Raw genomic sequence first — 17263 nt, 5'->3', positions numbered from 1 at the left:
TTCATTTGCTACTAATTTCACTGGAAGGCCATTCTAAGATGGAGTGCTGGCCATCTACCCCTGCTTGACTCTATCAGCTGACGGCCCACTGTCAGAGACACTGCCTTCTTCACCACCACAGTATTATGTATACATTGTTTTATTTTATTTATGAGTGTGTTGTACAATTTCATTTCTACATGGCCTGCACAAGCCTGATCTGATTTAAAAAATAGTATGGTGGGCTTGCGCAGGCAAAGCAGCAAGTGAAGAGAGAGACCATGGCTCTAACCATCTGTGAACCCCATCTACCAGTCACCACAGTTTTATTTATTGTTCAGATATTGTTTAGACATTACTTAGTTTTATTTATGGGTAATATTACACAAATTTACTTATACTTGGCCCAAGATGGATAACTCTTTGCTTAAGCCCCTTTTCCAGAGCAAATATCTTAAGACTCAGTGGCAAGCAGTGTATTCCAGAGTTAAATGGGAATTTGAACCTGAGGGTCTACTGTCTCTTTAGCAGCTTCCCCACATGGGTTTTCTATTAAAAAAAACTTCACTATATAACTCATACATTCAAAAGGTTTAGAATAATTCTCAGTTCAGCTATTCTCTGTTAGGTTTCTAGATGTAGTTCTCTAAAAGAGGGAACCATATATACTTACATGGTAACCCTTCGGAAGGTTTCAAGTGGGAGGATTTATCTGCCAAAAAAAGGAGAGGGATAAATGAAGGTTACTTATCTAGCAGAATTTTATGCACATCAGAAATTCTTAAATAGAATATGTAATATAGTAAGAAATCCAGTTAAAGCTGATCAAGTCTGAGGGCGTAAAGAAGGGGAAAGAAAATCCTTTCTGTCTCATTAACTGTCTCAGTGGAATAATCTTGAAAAATGTATGCAACAGAAGTTAGCAGGCAATGTCCAATTATTGCCAACTAACAAGTACTGGCTTTTTCTGTAAATAATTCCCATTTCACTCTTGGGGTATTATGATAAAATAGATGTGGTTATCCCAAAGACCAAGGCAGTAACTGAATGGGACACACGTAGATCCAAGGCAGTGAAAGTATACAGAGGCAAAATAATTTTACTCCCAAAAGAGTCTGCATAAAACAGTTTCTCCCAATCCAGAGATCTTTCAGAAGTGTGGATTTCAAAGCCCAGAATTCCCTTGTCATCATAGTCATTGCTGAGAGATGAAGCCCATAGATCGGGAGGACACTCTGATTGGAGAAGACAGGCATGAAGTCTGTGTAAGTTTTAATAGTCACCAGTTTACCAAAATCATTACTGATGTTCATATAATATATTAATATATGAAACATATATTTGCTAGTTGTACAATCTTCCATATCCTTAAATCTGTGCTGCTCCCCACAGCCTTAGGTCAAAAGTTTCTAAATATGTTCCTAATTTCACTAGGATTGAATTCACTACAGCAATGGTGTCTTCCACATAATCCAACCTTGTAACATAATAAAATCTGGAAGGATTTGTTTTCTCTTAGACATGCAACCATATCATACTTGATCACCATTAATGGGAGTCACGTGTGTGACATGTGCAGAGAGAGGAGAGTTGTGGAACTGAACATTCTGTTCTGATTCTGTATCTATGGCGCCTCCAAATTTCTTTATTTGGCTTCTGGTGCAGATCTAACAGGAATGGATCCAATAATATGGTTTGTAACAATACACACAACAACTGGCCTGTTTTGCATCAAAATCAGTGATAACTAATGTCTTGGAGATACAAATGCTCTTATTTAGTTGCTATCATTTCTAAGCCTTACAAATTTGCTCTTAGTTTGTAATGACAGTTAACTTCAAGGGCTGCTTGATTCATAATCAAGAGGGTAAATGGCAGCAAAGACACATTGTGTGTATACTATATGCTGATGCCATTTAAGCTGAATGTCTGAAAAATTCTGGGACTCATTCCAGTAAACATCCTACAATAAATTACCAGTCCTTAGTGCTCTATGTTCATTATCAAACTCTTTTCTTATCTAAAATAAGAAAAATCTAAAAAGATCTACAAAATATCTGGTTCAATTTAAACTACCGAGGCACTAGATTCCTTGGAGAGTTGAACCCAAGTGACATCAATTCTTGCTTATCCAATGGGGTATTTTGCTAGCTATTGAAATTCACAAGACTCTATGGATATGACCAGAAAAACACACACAAAAAAACAAGCATTTTAATTGCATTGCGCATGGAGACCAAATCTTTCTGTGTTGTCCTCAGTGGATTCATTTGTGTCAAGAATAAAGATTTGCAAAACTCCTTGCAGTCTCAAATAGCTAAACAGAAACAGTTGTTCTTCACACACCCCAAGCAGTACACCATGGTATACCATCAACTGCTTAAATGCCAAAGAAGCACTTTCTATGTGCCTGAGGTTAAAGGATTTCTGATCTTCAGCTTTTAAAAAATCTCCCCTAGAAAGCATTCCAGAATTTCAAACAGTCTTTGCATGCAAGGGAAAGATTTTGATCTCCATCTGAAACCACTGAAACCCTCTAATTAATGTGCCATGTCAACACCAAATGGGAGTGTGCAAGGCTGAGGTTTTAAAAATAAGTTTAAACGCTCATGCTTGCTGCTGTTGCTAGAGGGGCCCAAAGAAAGGCTATTTTCATATATAAATGCATTGTTAGCTGTATTCTCAAGCTTTTGCCATACATATAAATCAACCCTGATTTTGAAAACATTGGTCCAACTTCAACTTGGTTAGCATAGGTTGTGGGGCTTGCCATGTTTGATCAACCTTTCCTTTTTCAACTGTAGTTTATATTCATCCTTTACTACATACTGTATGGGAGATTATATTTTGTAATTTTCCACCATTTTTCCAGTCATGATTGGGGGAGGAGGTGGGGATAGAAAGCACAACAGTGATTTCTTTAAAAAAACAACAACCAAAGTTGAAATCTAGGATGAATAAGATAATGTTGACTTAAACAGCCCTTTCCAAGCTGGTAGCCATTGTCCATGTGTGTGTTGGGACTGTATATTCCATAGTCCCCAGCTAGCAGTAATGCCTGAATAATTTGGGACAGAGATCACAATTTTGGATGTAGACTATGTTCTGTCTTATCAACGTGTTTCCAACTACACAATGAAAAGAGCCTTTGTATACAACTTCAGTTTATAAAAAAAAATGTTCATTGCACTTAGTTACAGAGAGGCAAAAAAGATATATATTCATGCAGTATTTCAGTTTTTGGCAGCTTCAGACAAAAAGTAAATTAAAAGTTAGTATACATCATACAGGATTGTTTCTTTTCTCATATAAGGGGGGGAGGGAATATATTGAACTAACAATATATTGAGGCAGACAAGGGTTTCTTTATAATGTAACCTCTTCCTAGTTCTACCTGTGCAAATAATTTTTGCTTATCCAAATGACTGCACACTTTCTTTACTCTACAAAAAACAGTCATATGTTCCTATCCGATGGATTCAACTGATTAAATTAACCAGCTAACTGAATTAGGTGAATTTAATTAGGGGGTAACCTTGGAAAGCCTTAGAAAACTAAATTCTAAATAATGTGAGAAAAGCTATTTTAGAAAAAGCTATTTTTAAGACAAGCTATTTTTAAGAAAAGTAATTACGTGGAAAAAATAAGTCAATATAGAAAGTAGAAATGTGGCTTGTGGTCCTCAAGACATGAAGCACCAGAAGGCAAATTCCATGCAGTGAAAAGTTTCACCCAAGCAGATGGAAGCTAAGGAAATTCTCATATACAACAAAGGATAAAAGATAAAAGGATAAAAGGATAAAAGATCATTCCAAGGATAATCTAGAGATATGTTAATTATATATTTCCTCCTCCTGAAAAATAGGTTAACCCTCATACAAATATAAGGATAAAAAGAAATGGTTCCCTTAAGATAATCATTTCTAAATATATACAGGCATTTTCTTTGTGGCCGTAGCCTTTATTAACAAAAACACACCATGCTTTAGAATATTTTCAATACATTTGAAGTTCCACTCCAATTACAACGGTTAAATAAGTATTTACAGCCCCAAAGAAAGAAATTATACAGCTTTCACAGTGCCTATAGCATAATGAACGGCTGGAATCAATTGTGTAGCATTATTTAATGTTTATGAATTCCATATTGTTATATAGAATCAGAATACATACCTTCTACGAGTCCTTGGGCAAATTACATTTGAAACAAGATTTAAGGAAAATAAAAGTGCAAACAAATCTTAGTGTTCAAAAAATGATGGTGCCCTATAGACCAGGAACAACAATATCCAGAATGCAAAACTGCATGTGCCTGGAGGCAAATTTTTACAGAGATTCAAAACATGTTCAGTACCTTCTGGCTTCCCTTTAGTTATCACAGCAAGAGGTTTGGTGAAGGTTTTCTTATTCTGCATCATTGCAAGGATCATATCAACATTGAGAAAGGTGCAAGCTTCATCTGGAAGGACACACTGCAGGATGGAGACAACAGGCAGCTGGTAAGATCAGGGACGCGCTGAAAATATTTATGTTATCAGGGCAGATGTGCATCATCATCATCATCTGTGGTATTTAGTAATATTTACTCAAGAAGGAACACAACTTGATAAAAACATTTTCTAAGTCCTGTTGCAAGAAATCCCCTCAGCTGCATTTCAACTTTGCCTTGATACTAGGTTTACTTAAAACTCTACCAGTCCTCAAGGCTACAGAAAGTCTCTTCTCTGTGATGTCCATACCAATCCACATGTTGCTTCACAAGTGCTTTGAAAAGGTTCTTCTGTCTCCCACCCCAATTGCTATCTTCATTAGCACAACTCACTCCTGCACTAGATGATGAGACTAGTCAGGATGATTATTTATCTGCTCTACGACTGTTCAATTTTTTTTTTTCCTGAGTGAAAAAGTAGTATTTCCCATTTAGAAAAGATGCTGACTACCTTAACATTTTGGAACAAAGAGACTTTTCCCTGCTTAGAGGTGTTTACTACATCTATAAAATAAATACTTTGTGTGAGATAAACAATAAAAAGAATGCAGAAATTAAGTTTAAATACTCATTTATTTTCCTTCAAAATCCTCTGAAGCAGGCCAAGCTAATAATTCACCAGTGGGAGTTCAGAAACAATAGCATTATTTTATCTCAGCAGGATCTGGAAAATTAATGCAAATGCATTGTTTACAACAAATGCTATGAACACTGAACAGTGTCAATAAATCTGAACCCCTTCAACAATAGAACACACTTTCTATTTATCACCTGTAATCATTTAGTGGAAAATATGTATCATGTTGTCAAGAGCTACAACAGTTTTCATTGGGAAAACTCAACAAATATTCTCCCACTGTTGTTAATTGCAATTATTCATAACTTTTTTAACCTTTGGAATCTATGCCAATGACAATTTATACCAAGTAGCTTCAGTTCACCTAAGTTCAAGTGAGTTAACCTAATGGTTAGTGACTTCTTAAGAGAATTTTTCAGCTCCCAGAGATTCCCAGCTGACATGGCACATTGGCTACACTTGATGAGCTGAAGTCCAACAATAGAGAAAACACAGATTGGATGAGATGAATGGATTATGAGGATAATTGACAGAGGCCTGGCTTATATGCCTATAGAACATTCTGGGAAAACACTGAATATTCTTTAGAATATTCAACCTAATCTTAGCAAGGGGGGGGAAATAATTCTTGACAATTACAATCTAAAGTCTTACTACAGAAGATCTTCCAAAACTGATTGTTCCTTCTGATTCAAATGCTTTCACGAAACTGAGCTGTATATATTATTCTTTTTAAAAAGTTTGTTTTAATATAAAGAAGAAGGAGGAGAGGAGGAGGAAGCATAGAAGGGCGGGGGGGGGGCACACAACAAAATACCTATTAGGTTACATACAAAAAAATATCATTCAGCCACATTTTAGTCAAACCATTAATCCTTGACCATATGAAATTATATTCATCCTTCCTTCCTTTATGCTGTAAAAGAGCCAACTCACAGACAGAACGTTCATATTATACTACACCTCAATATTATAACAGCCCAAAATGCAAAAGAGTAGCTTCATACTATACAAGCTATTCTCAAAAAGCTCAGTTTGTCATACAGAAAATGTATTGGTTAACATTAACTGTTGCTAATTGGTTTAACTAACCAGCCACACTTGTAACTCCTTTGGCTGCACTACTGTGTAAAGTAGCTTCCTAAACTTGGCACTCTTCAGCTATGCAACTCCCAGCAAAGGTGTAAGGCTGGGCTTCTTAAACTAAGGGCCATGACCCCCAGGAAGTCATAAGCAACTTGGGCAGAATCAGTTTAAAAAAAAAAAAAAACCTGGGCTTACAGAGGCAAAGAGGGAGCATGGCAAGATTTTGCTCCTTGCTTTGTCTGAGCAAGCTGGCTGTTGGCTGCAGATTCATCCAGGCAGAACAGGAGCAAGTTTTGACAACTCTCCCTAGGGCTGTCAAACTCTTTCTGCAATTTGATCTCTACCTTTCCTGTTCAAATCTGCAGCAGGTAGTTGCAGATTGCAAAGTCTGCGACCCTCTGTGATTTCTAGATTGAAATTTGATTGTTAAGAGTAAGTGGTACATCTATTTCTTGCCCAACTCTAACCCCAAGAATATTATTAGTTTTATTCATGTAGCATTTTAGTCCTGATACTGCAAAATTTGAGAACCCTGGTTTTCTCTATTGTCTTTTTCAGTGATCACATTAAAGAAGCAAATTCTTAATTTCATCAGCCTTGTTAATCTGTCAGAGTCTGTTGCAATATAGGTGTGTCATATTATACATAGTTGATACTCTCAGAAAAGAATCTATGCACACCTTTTTTCTCAGATCTGCAAGTTAAACCACAACCAAACAGGTTTTGGCCTAAGTTTTATCTTAAACTCTTAGTGATGGCAGAGATTACAGAACAAGGTAATTATGGGTGTGTCTATGCGTGTGCATGTATGTGAGAGAGAGAGGATTTTTTTCACAACTGACCTTAGCCAATCCTTGAGCATCTTTTTCTTTCTTTGTGCATAAGGTCACCTCACAGTGCAGAAAGAGAAGAGAGCTGTTGAATGTGGATTTGAATATGAAGCTAAAACGCTTTTTATCTGTCTGTGCATTTAGCATGGGAAAATTAGGTTTTGGAACGTTGTAGAATTTTACAGACTCATCTTTGGGACAAACATTTTCGATAATGGTATACTCTGACATTCGATCAGGATAGGAATTTGGTGAAATAAAGCAAGTTTGGATTGCAAAGCCCAGGGATCTCTCAGCCTTTGTCAGAGAAATCTGCATGAGAAAGAAAAAAAAAGATTATGCTACATTTAGTGTTTTGAAGATTGCAGAGCAGTACTAATAAAACAAGTTGGTCAGTCAGATGTTGAATACCTTGGTTCCCCCTCCCACCTGGTCAATCCACTACAGAATTAGGAAACTTATCATTCCCCCACAACACAAGGGATTTTAAGAGTTATAGTCCAAAATATCCAGGAGACACTTTTTCTCCTATGGCAACCATCTTTTAAAGTGGAATATGGAATCATAGTTTCATAGGTTTAATGTTCTAAAAGTCTTTGTTATGCTAAGTCATGGTTTCTTTAGGGTTTGTTAAATAAACCTTAATTGGATGGGTTCATATATAATGCTAAGTCAAATGAAAGCTAACTGCATTCTATTTTAGCACAGGGTGAACTAATTACTAAAAGGAATTGTATTCTTTTAAAGTGTGGTGATGCAGATTTGGTTGAGTGTAGATGGGTGTGAATGTTAGTTTTTACAGAGTCAAAAATAATCCACTTGATACTAGTACAGGACATTAAGGAACAAATAGAAATTTTATCTTCTGCCCTTTACATAGAAAGCAAGAGAAAGAGATGAACATTAATTGTATATATAGAGTTTGCATGTGATACATAGCAATTCTTGGAAATTTTTCATAATGGCTTCTATATACTGTAGGAGGAAAGCTGTGTTAGTTTATGGCAGACAGAAATCAGGAGGAGTTTGGTAGCACCTTCTCACACAAACAACTTTAATCAAAAGGCATAGGCTTTCATAACTCATGTCATTGTTAGTAGATTATGAGGATGTAGTATCAGACTAGAAATGCCCATGTAATTTAGGCTAGTGTCAAAATAGAACTGAGGAGACCATAGTTGTTATCTTCACACTTATGAAGCTTGCTCTGTTCCTTTAGGCCAGTCTTTCTAGCCAACCTTACCTCATAGCATTTAGTATAAGAAATAGGATGAGAAGGAAAGAATCATGCATGCTAATTTTTTAAACTGTGTGTGCCCAAGCATGTTAAATCAGTTTTGCCTACAATTTGGAAGAGAAAAACATGAAACAATGGAGTATTATTTTCATGAATGACTGTTATTTCATAGGAGACTTGATGAGGAAGACACACTTTTTGCACTGGACTTGCCATACTACAAAGATTCTTTGGTCTTTACCACAAAAGCATTATCTTATTCAAGATCTGTACAATTTCCTTTTTCAGAAACCACAAGAGAACACATCTGTCTGCCAGAGGCAATTGCACCAGGCCAGTTTAGGACATGCAAGAACAGACTTTGCTCAGCTTCCATGTTCCTGAAAAACATTTCATTGATTTCTGAGTTCAGTACCTCAACAAAAACCTGGCTGTTCTCTGCAACAGAGAAGAATCCTTGAATTGGGGTACGAAAAAGGTCCGTCTCATACAGTTCCATTCCAAAGGTGGCATTGCCAACACGTATGTCAGGTGGCCAGAATATGGGAACCTTTGGGGCTTTCGGTTGATGGAATGTGCAATTGAACTAGGCCGAAAAACAAGATAAATTTATTTAGGAAGACAGAAAAATAAATAAGGGGAAGCAAGAAACAGGTTGTGCACTGCATGTGGCCTCCCAATTACATTTTTATAGTCCCTAGAATCCCTTACAGTCCTACTGCTAAAACACCAAATTTCAGCAGCATAGTCTTCTGCCATTTTATTTTTTAACGTTTTAAGCCTTAGGTTTGAACTAAAATATCAAAATGAGTTGGAATCCTAGTTCCATCCTGTCAGACAATCTCTCCAGAAAGACCCAGATCATTTCAAGTGTCACTGAGTCATGAACATTTTTGAAAGGGGAAAAAATCAAGCTTTCTTCAAAACTGACTTTCTCTCCACTGCTTTGATTCAGAATGATGTTCTCTTCTTATCTTGTTTTCTTGTCTAATCCTCTCATGAATGGTACCCTAAAGTCCTTGTGAATGCACATATCTGTGCACACAAACAAACAATACTCTCTGACCTTACTAAAGCAGCAATTTTAAATCTTCCCTAAATCTATGGCAAGAAAGACAATCTTACATATAGACATAACCAAACAGAAATAAATGTTTTGGTAGGGCTTATCATTTTGAACAAAGAACAGACTGTGAGATAGAAGAAATGAAGAAACCCAGAAATATTGGCTGAAGGGAAGCTTTTATTAAAACCAAAAAGCATATTTGGAAAGAAAAGGTTTATTGGGGAAATACAAAGACTATTCATACTTTAACAGCATGAAAAAAACTGATATTGTTTTGGAATCAGAAGGAGAAGGCTAGTGCTCTAGTTCCTGATCCAGTAAAAGACATATAATGCACAGGTACATGGAAAAGTGTTCTGCTTCCAATCAGCCTGTGCATCATAAAAGTTGTTTATCAAACACTTTGAAAATCGAAGTTCTAAGAAATAATCGTATCAGTCTTCTGAATTCTCAAGCCAAATGATGGATAATCAATACATACCACAACTATTACAGGCTGACTGGAAAAAGTGATGTCAGATTCATCTGTGTCCCCAGGGAAACCATTATCCCCTGATTCCATGTCTTCATAATCAACCACCCAACCACTGGCTTCGGTTGATGGTGACAGCTGGATAACAATCTTTAACCAAATGGAGAAAGGAAAAAAACCAACTGTCAAAGCTGTTTTGGGTCCTGGTTCCATCTCACCTGTCTACTTGATCAGATATGCAAAGAAAAGTTGCTTATGGGAAAGATCTAATACTACTGGAGCAATCTGTTACCTGGTCTTTCAAGCTTATCCTAGCTTTCCATGCAACCATTGTTTGAAATATTAGACCAAGATAAAAACTATGTTTATAGGAAGTAGCCCTTTCTTTCCCAATTTTAGCCTCTTCCAGAGGATATACTGGCTAGAATATTCCAGGATTTGAAGTTCACATAACTGGCAGCTGCCCAGATTGGTGGAAGCTTGTTTTGTTTTATGTATGCAAACAGAAGGAACCTGTGCAAAAGGCTGGCCTCACATGCTCTTGGCAGGGGGATGGCTTAGGGACAGCACACCTTAAATGTTGCAGTTGATTTGAGTTTATTTAAACTGTGATTCTTACTTTGCACAGAATATGTCAGGAATTGGTCAACTGTAAATGAATGCTGAATTATTCCTATTCTACAGAATAAAAAGGGGAATGCGTATGGCAAGTTTCTAAATGATGCTGAACACTGCTCCTGTAGGAAGTTATTGAATATTACAGTTAGAAATGGCTGCCCAAGGATCTGAACCCCTCACCCCCACCCCCACATCTTCCCAGTCAGTCCACTAATCTATTCATCATACCATTCTGGTAAATATGCAAAAATACATTAGGCTTCTAAACCTGGAGTGTAATAGAAGTATCATATTGGCTTTAAAAAGCCATCTGAGTATTGGCATATAAATGAATACAGCAGCAGTTATACTTCTGTTTCTGGTAAAACTATAATATATACCACATTTCAAAAAAGTAATGGCTCTTTGAATTTGACTTGCATATATCCTACTTTTCAATAATCATCATAACATTCAATAGGCAAAGAGCATTAACTTTGTACTATTTCAGTATTTTTTTTTTTGAAAAATGCACATTAACAGTGAGTTTTCTTACTTCTTTTCTTTTGTATTTTTTCCTCCCTGCTATACACATTTAAGTCTTTACTATTCCCAACTATGTTTTTTTTAAAAAACAAAAACAAAAAAACAAAAACCAAAACCATTTCCCATTATAACTCCCACATTGGGCTGCATTACTCATTTTCTGCTTGCTTTTCAAACACAAATGTTCCCCACATATTCAACTCCTCTGAATTTCCTGATGGTGCAGCATTTCCTCAACTGAGTTCTACATTTGTTTGCTCAGATGACGGATGGTTGATATGCAAAAGGCACTTCTAAGCTTTTCAGGCACTTAGTTCATAATTTTCTACTAGCTTCAGTGATACTGAAATTGATTGGAGTACTAAGAAAAATCTGTGCATTAGATTTCAGGTAGAAGATAAATAGTGGCATGTTTGAGATCAATTTAACATTTAAAGATAGCACTCCAGCTGCTGAGTTGAGATCCAGATGTATATTTTTCCACAGTCTGTTGATCTATAGTTTTTGTTGGGTACATCTCTAGATCCAGTGCCTAAAGCTCTAGCCAATAAAGGATTTCAAGTGGGATTTATTTTCTAAATTGGATCAGGCTACGTCTGATCAGGTTGCCTTAGCTATATTTGAGTTGGATAACAATTTTTTCTTTATTTGCCAACATTGTCACAATGTGCTGAAATTACAAAAGCCAACAGTCATGTTTGTTTACCTAAATTGGCCCTCATCCACCCAAGTCACAGTGAAAATGCTGAACCAGACTAAAGGTAAAAATCTTGCATGGGGCATGATAACTTGCATAGCTGCTTAGCCACTTGGAAAAATCAGTTTCAACCCTTGGATTCAAATTTCCAGCACTGAATATACATTAATATTGAAATATATATATTTAACATAACTTGCATATGCTAGGAAAATCTCAAAGGAAGCATATACAATATGATTTAACTTAAAATATAACTTATTTAGGAGTTGTCAAGTTAACGTATCAGGTTTACCTTCTAAATAAGTTCATGCCCGCAGCTAATATTGAGAAACTACTATAATTATTCAAATACTCTCACCCCAATCCAAAATAACAATAACAATGATGAACTGAAAGATGTCAGATATAGTTCTCTTAAAAATATCTGTCCTTGTTCAGATTTTCTGATTTTTGCATACCTTTGCCACTGAATGTTATCAGAGTTTCATATATATCCTATTGAAACAGAATCTGTGTGACAAACTAATACCAAAGTTTCGCACTTGCTTCATATATCTTCTAAACAAAATCATCCAACAGGCAATGTGCTAGAATGAAAAACTAAAATTCTTTAACTCGTTGCACCACCTTTAGTTGTGCTAACTGCAATCAAACACTTCCTGTTCTCAGTGATCAGTCTTTCACATTGTTCTCTAGAAATTTTGGCCCATTCCTCCATGCCAAACTGCTTCAGCAAGAAACATTTGAGGGTCTCCTAGCATGACCATTTCAGATCCTGCCACATTTTTATTGCATGTTGGACGACTTTACTTCAGAAATAACAGACACAAGATCAGACCCTCTTTATAAGTCAACAGGATCCAGATGAAGTTCTCATAACTTTCAGGGACAAAGACATGCAAACATTCAGAAAATTAGAAGGGGAGCAAGTTCTATTTCACAGAACCGTATAGCCACATTTGGAGAATGGAAAGAGATGGTGCTGCCATCCCACCTCCTTTGCTAGTAATTAGCATTACAATACTATATATGATACCATGTACTTCTGTCAAATGATATTAGAAAGGCAACCTGTATAAAAAGAAGCAGCCAGGAAACGGTTCCTCCCATCTCATGTATTTTGCCCTTCAATGTTTTTAGCTGTAAGTCTGGAAAGGAGATGTAAAGCAGATTCCACTAGCTTTGTATCAGAGAAATAGCTCAGAACTAAATTCTGCTGCTCCTCCTGTTCTGGCTCCTGAGGTCTTCTAGGAGCTGAGAAGCAGAAGGAGAGAGCTGGGATTCTATCTCAGTATTAAGAGACTCACAGAGTTGAGATACACAGTGTTATCCAAAGGATAGGCAATCTGTCGAGTCCCGCAATCGTGCAAAGATGACTCTAGAATAAAATGGGTCCTGTTTGTCTTAGCTCTGCAATTAGGATCCAGCAGAGAGAGCTGCGTCCCAATGAAACCGCTAGCCTAAAAAGAAAGAGAACAAGATACAAGGTTGCACCGGAACCACTGATCAGAACTGCAAAAAACAGTGATAAAAAGCAACAATTAATACCAAGCATTTTCTTCGACATTGCAAAATTCAGTATGATCAATTGTGCTGTCACAATGAGTCTGAAATAGGAAAGGCAGGGCAGCTATCCAGCAGATAAGGAACTGGAAGACCAGTGCAAGCTTAGTCTACCCATTCAGTAGAAGGAAGTTTCAAGATCCTGAGATTGTAAAGTAGACTCGACCATTTCAGAATATAACAGAGAAATGTGATTTTTGAGGTTCCCATCCAATTAGAAACAAAACAAAACTTCCTTACATATATAAAAGCTACCATAGAAGAGAGGAAGGCAGTAGAGTTTTCCATTTCCTCTCTCTGAGATTTCTACATGAATGGACATTTAAATGGAGGGGGATGTGAAAAAAAGAGACCAGCTGTTTGGAATGACATAGTCCAGGTTACCATCTCAAGACTATGATTTTATTCTCTTGGCTAGGCTTTGATCAGTATCTGAAACAAAAGCTGCTCTGCTCAGACTGTGGACTCAGGTGAGTGTCAATACCGTTTAGAGGCCAAAAGGAATACTAATGGCTCTTTATGTCACAGAACTCCTGCCGAGCTGATTAGAAGATCATCCTCTGGTTTTGCTCTGTGGTTCTGCAGAACCGTATTCATCAGAACAAGCAAGAGGAGCCCGAAACAGTACAGAGCAGCTGTGACGGTACCAACCTGACATCAGTATGCATATGACCATGCAGAAACTACAATAATTCTTCTTTAATTATTTTGAAATGAAATTAAAACAGCATGCTAACCTCCAGCGAGTCTTTTGCCACAGCTACAATCATGGATGTGTCATTACATTTCACAGACATGGCAACATCAACACTTCCCTGCACTTCTTCTGGCTCTGGGTCTTTTGGAAGAAGCTGTTCAAAACCATGACTAGCCATGATTGTGTCAATGGTATCAGCTGATGGCAAGGAGCCTTGATTATTCTCATGAAGAAGACCAAAGCGAATGTCTTCACTGAAACGTGTGATTGGAGGGGGTTTAATGCCATGTAGCAGTTCCTTCAGCTCTGGTGGAAGGAAATGGTCTTCCTCATCATTCATCTCTTCTAAAGAAAGAGAGAAGTTAGAAGTAATAATTCCATTCAATTTATTCATAACTAGGGTCATGCACTAGCCTAGTTCCTGCAGCATGTTAAACCATAGTGTGATTTCTTTTTTCTTTTTGGCTTTGCCATCCCAAGAAAGAAACTATGGCCTATTTCTTGCAACAAGCCAATATTTGAGGCTGTTTATGATTCCCAGCTTGTTTTAACCATGACTTGCCATTATGTCTGAATGTATAACTCTGGTTTATTCCTAAATTTGTTTTTAATTCAACTCAGCTCTTGTTTCTGGCAGAAGTAATGAAGAGAAAAATCCCAGGAATTCACCAAATAAGCCAGGATTAATATGCTTATCTGCAAAGTTGACTTTGGCTTGTTCCTGGCTTTCCCAACAAATCAAGGTTATAATAAATGCTTACTTAGCAGTATGCATGAAACAGCTATTATGCTAAGAATGCCATTTAAAATACAATTAGGATCTGTCACTTCTCTTTCTTCACATAAAGCAATAATGAAGGCATCCATTTAGCAGGGTATGAGAGGAAGGAGATACAATCCTCTCCCTACCTCCAACCTGCCCAGTGCTGTTTCCCTCCTGAAAATCTATGCCCCTTTCAGTTCCTAGCACTTAGCACTTGGGGGGGACAAAAAGCAGCTTTGGCATGGTATATAAACTATGAAAGCATGAATTCCCTCAGCATCCTTAGCTCAGGGCAACAGAACATTTGAAAAATAAAGTACAAAGCTGAGAACCATCTCACAAATGTAACATTCTGCACAATGCCTATCAGGTGTCTTCTCAATTCAAGATCTCTGCAAAACTGACCAAGGAGAGCAAAATAATGCCATTGTATTTAATACCATATGATGTTCTTCCTTACCCCTATCCATGAGCTGTAGGTGGAACCTATTAGCAAGAGGTGCTTTTGTATATGTAGTAACTGGGTGGTAGCCGTGCTCATATGCCCAGGTGATCAAACTCTCATGAGAGGAGGGAATATCAAATGCTACAGTTTTACTCATTGTCATGGAGCGTTCAGTCTCTTTTCCAAAGCCAACACCATTTGCTGTCTGTATAAAAGAAAAAGAAAAGTTTAGGCCTGGACAGAGCTTTTCTTATCCATATGAAAGTTAATTTTTTAAAAATGAAAGATTTAGTTAACCATTACTTCATACCAAACTTTGCTTGCTTGCTCATTCATTCATTCATTTTGTACTGTTCAGTCAGAAGAACCCAATGTTTTCTGGTCCACACAAGCAATTTTACCAAAAAGAACAAAAATTATTGGTACTGTGTAAGGTAAGTTCAAACTATTTCAGCTGAGGAATAGCCACATGACAGAATCTAACTGCTTAATGAGATTCTTCTATTGATAACCATATAAAATGGCTCTATGAATTTATTTCATCTTATACTGCATTTTACCATGGCTGCATATAGCAGCAGAATGAGATCCTCTATGCCAAGGGTTAACTGAGAGGAAATACACAGTACCACAGCTTTCTGTAACCTGATGCTCTCTAAAGTATGTTTAAAGTTCAGTTCTCAGAATTTCCAGCCAGTAGGGGAAGGACATAAAAGACAGCATAATGGTTCCTATGGCTTATAATTCATTACTAATGATTGGCAAGGTATGAGAACCTCTCTCCTCTACCACCTGCCCTTATAAGACAGCAGGATTTGAATTAAATTGTAATTTTTAATATCAGAATATTTGGAGAATCAGGGGGGCATCTGCATAACTGAAGATCACATCAAAGTAATCCTTAAGTCTTTGAAAAAAGTATATCCTCCACTATGGCAATGATCACAATTAGAGCAATGAATTAAAGACGGCAATAAAAACCAAACATCAAATATACATCCAAGTTCCTTTAACAGTCTGCAAAAAGCTTCCAAGAAGCCCCAAACCCAGACATTTTAGCAATGTTGCATTTAAGCAGTAGCTGGAAAATGGCTACTCAGAAATCATACTGTGCTGCATAAAAATAAAAATATATAGTACTGAACATGGCGGGATAAGAGTAGGCACCATTTGAGTATAAAGTCCCTTGGTTCAACGTGCATCAGGTTCCTAGAAATGCTTTAGAAAGAGAACTGTTCAGTCTCTGCCTGTCACTGGCTTGGATTTTCAAGTTATTAAACTGAATAACTTAAGCTGTTGTAGCTCTATTCCCATTTATTTCTTCCCTTATGGATGGGCAACCTTTTTGTTCTAGAAGGCATTTCTCAGAGATACTCTGTTGAGAAATCATGGTGAGCAGAACTGAAGCCCAGAGTGAAACCAAAGCCAGAGGCACATCAGACATGTATCATCTCTGTAGTGGGCTCCTTTTCTCTTTCTGACATCCCTCTTTTCTCCTTTCATTTTCTCACCACACCCTCTTTTCTCTCTTCCAAGCAACCCTAAGATTGCAGGTCATCCACCCCAATTCAGCAAGTGCTTTCTCTTTGCCTTTCCTTTCAGTAAAAGCCCTTCATAGTGTTATTGACTTTAAACATACATCTGAGTCTGAAGATGCAATCACGCCCCCTAGCACGGTGTGCTTTGCCTTAAACAAAGCCTTTTGTTGTTTTAGAGATCTGATTTTCTTGAGCAGCAAACCTATCACAAGGGTCATATGTAAACAAGGCGGCTCCAGAATTTAGGCTGCCTTGGTGTCCTCTGATGGGCCTAGCTGCAATGGCAGTGCTTCCACCAATTGTTTTCATTTTTCACAAGGCCCCAAGAAGGTCACTGTGAGAAATGAAAAGGACAGTTACATCCAGTTGCCAAAAGCTGCTCAGGATGCCACGTTTTCACCCTATTTAAGAGAGGGCCTAGAACACAATCAATAGGAGATCCTAACACTGTGGTGGGACCCCAACAGCAGCCAAAGAATGCCAAATGCTGATACTGGCCCTGTCAAAACTGGAGCTACAATCAGTGACAAATACCCCATATTTAGAAATACTTCCTGTAAGATGCTAGGAACTACAATAGTGCTTTTATTGACAACTGGGGAGCACTGCTCTATGCAATTGTTGGTTTTATTGCATGTCACCCACAGTCACATTTGTGAGATGGGTGGCCATATAAAT

General features: G+C 37.3%; 1 protein-coding gene across 2 annotated transcripts in view; it reads right to left on the bottom strand.

Moving 5' to 3' along the window:
• The window catches only part of TGFBR3 (transforming growth factor beta receptor 3), a 150790-nt gene that overhangs the window by 11230 nt on the left and 122297 nt on the right, over positions 1 to 17263 (bottom strand). Inside the window, exons 8-15 of one of the 2 annotated variants that reach the window (XM_007428108.4) lie at positions 15063 to 15252; positions 13880 to 14184; positions 12887 to 13039; positions 9746 to 9886; positions 8614 to 8784; positions 6974 to 7273; positions 4334 to 4451; positions 653 to 691 (exon numbers count right to left, since the gene is read on the bottom strand). In XM_007428108.4, the coding sequence (XP_007428170.1) occupies positions 653 to 691; positions 4334 to 4451; positions 6974 to 7273; positions 8614 to 8784; positions 9746 to 9886; positions 12887 to 13039; positions 13880 to 14184; positions 15063 to 15252 (1417 nt within the window). The remainder of the gene's footprint in view (positions 1 to 652; positions 692 to 4333; positions 4452 to 6973; positions 7274 to 8613; positions 8785 to 9745; positions 9887 to 12886; positions 13040 to 13879; positions 14185 to 15062; positions 15253 to 17263) is intronic. The other variant, XM_015888053.3, reaches the window with a different exon arrangement.

This window comes from Python bivittatus, unplaced genomic scaffold, assembly GCF_059951505.1.
Source record: "Python bivittatus isolate LINGU-HERP-01145 unplaced genomic scaffold, Pbiv_v1 ctg000700_np1212, whole genome shotgun sequence".
Lineage (NCBI taxonomy): Eukaryota > Metazoa > Chordata > Lepidosauria > Squamata > Pythonidae > Python > Python bivittatus.
Note: the sequence above shows the minus strand (reverse complement) of the source record. Positions and strands in the feature narration are given on the sequence as shown.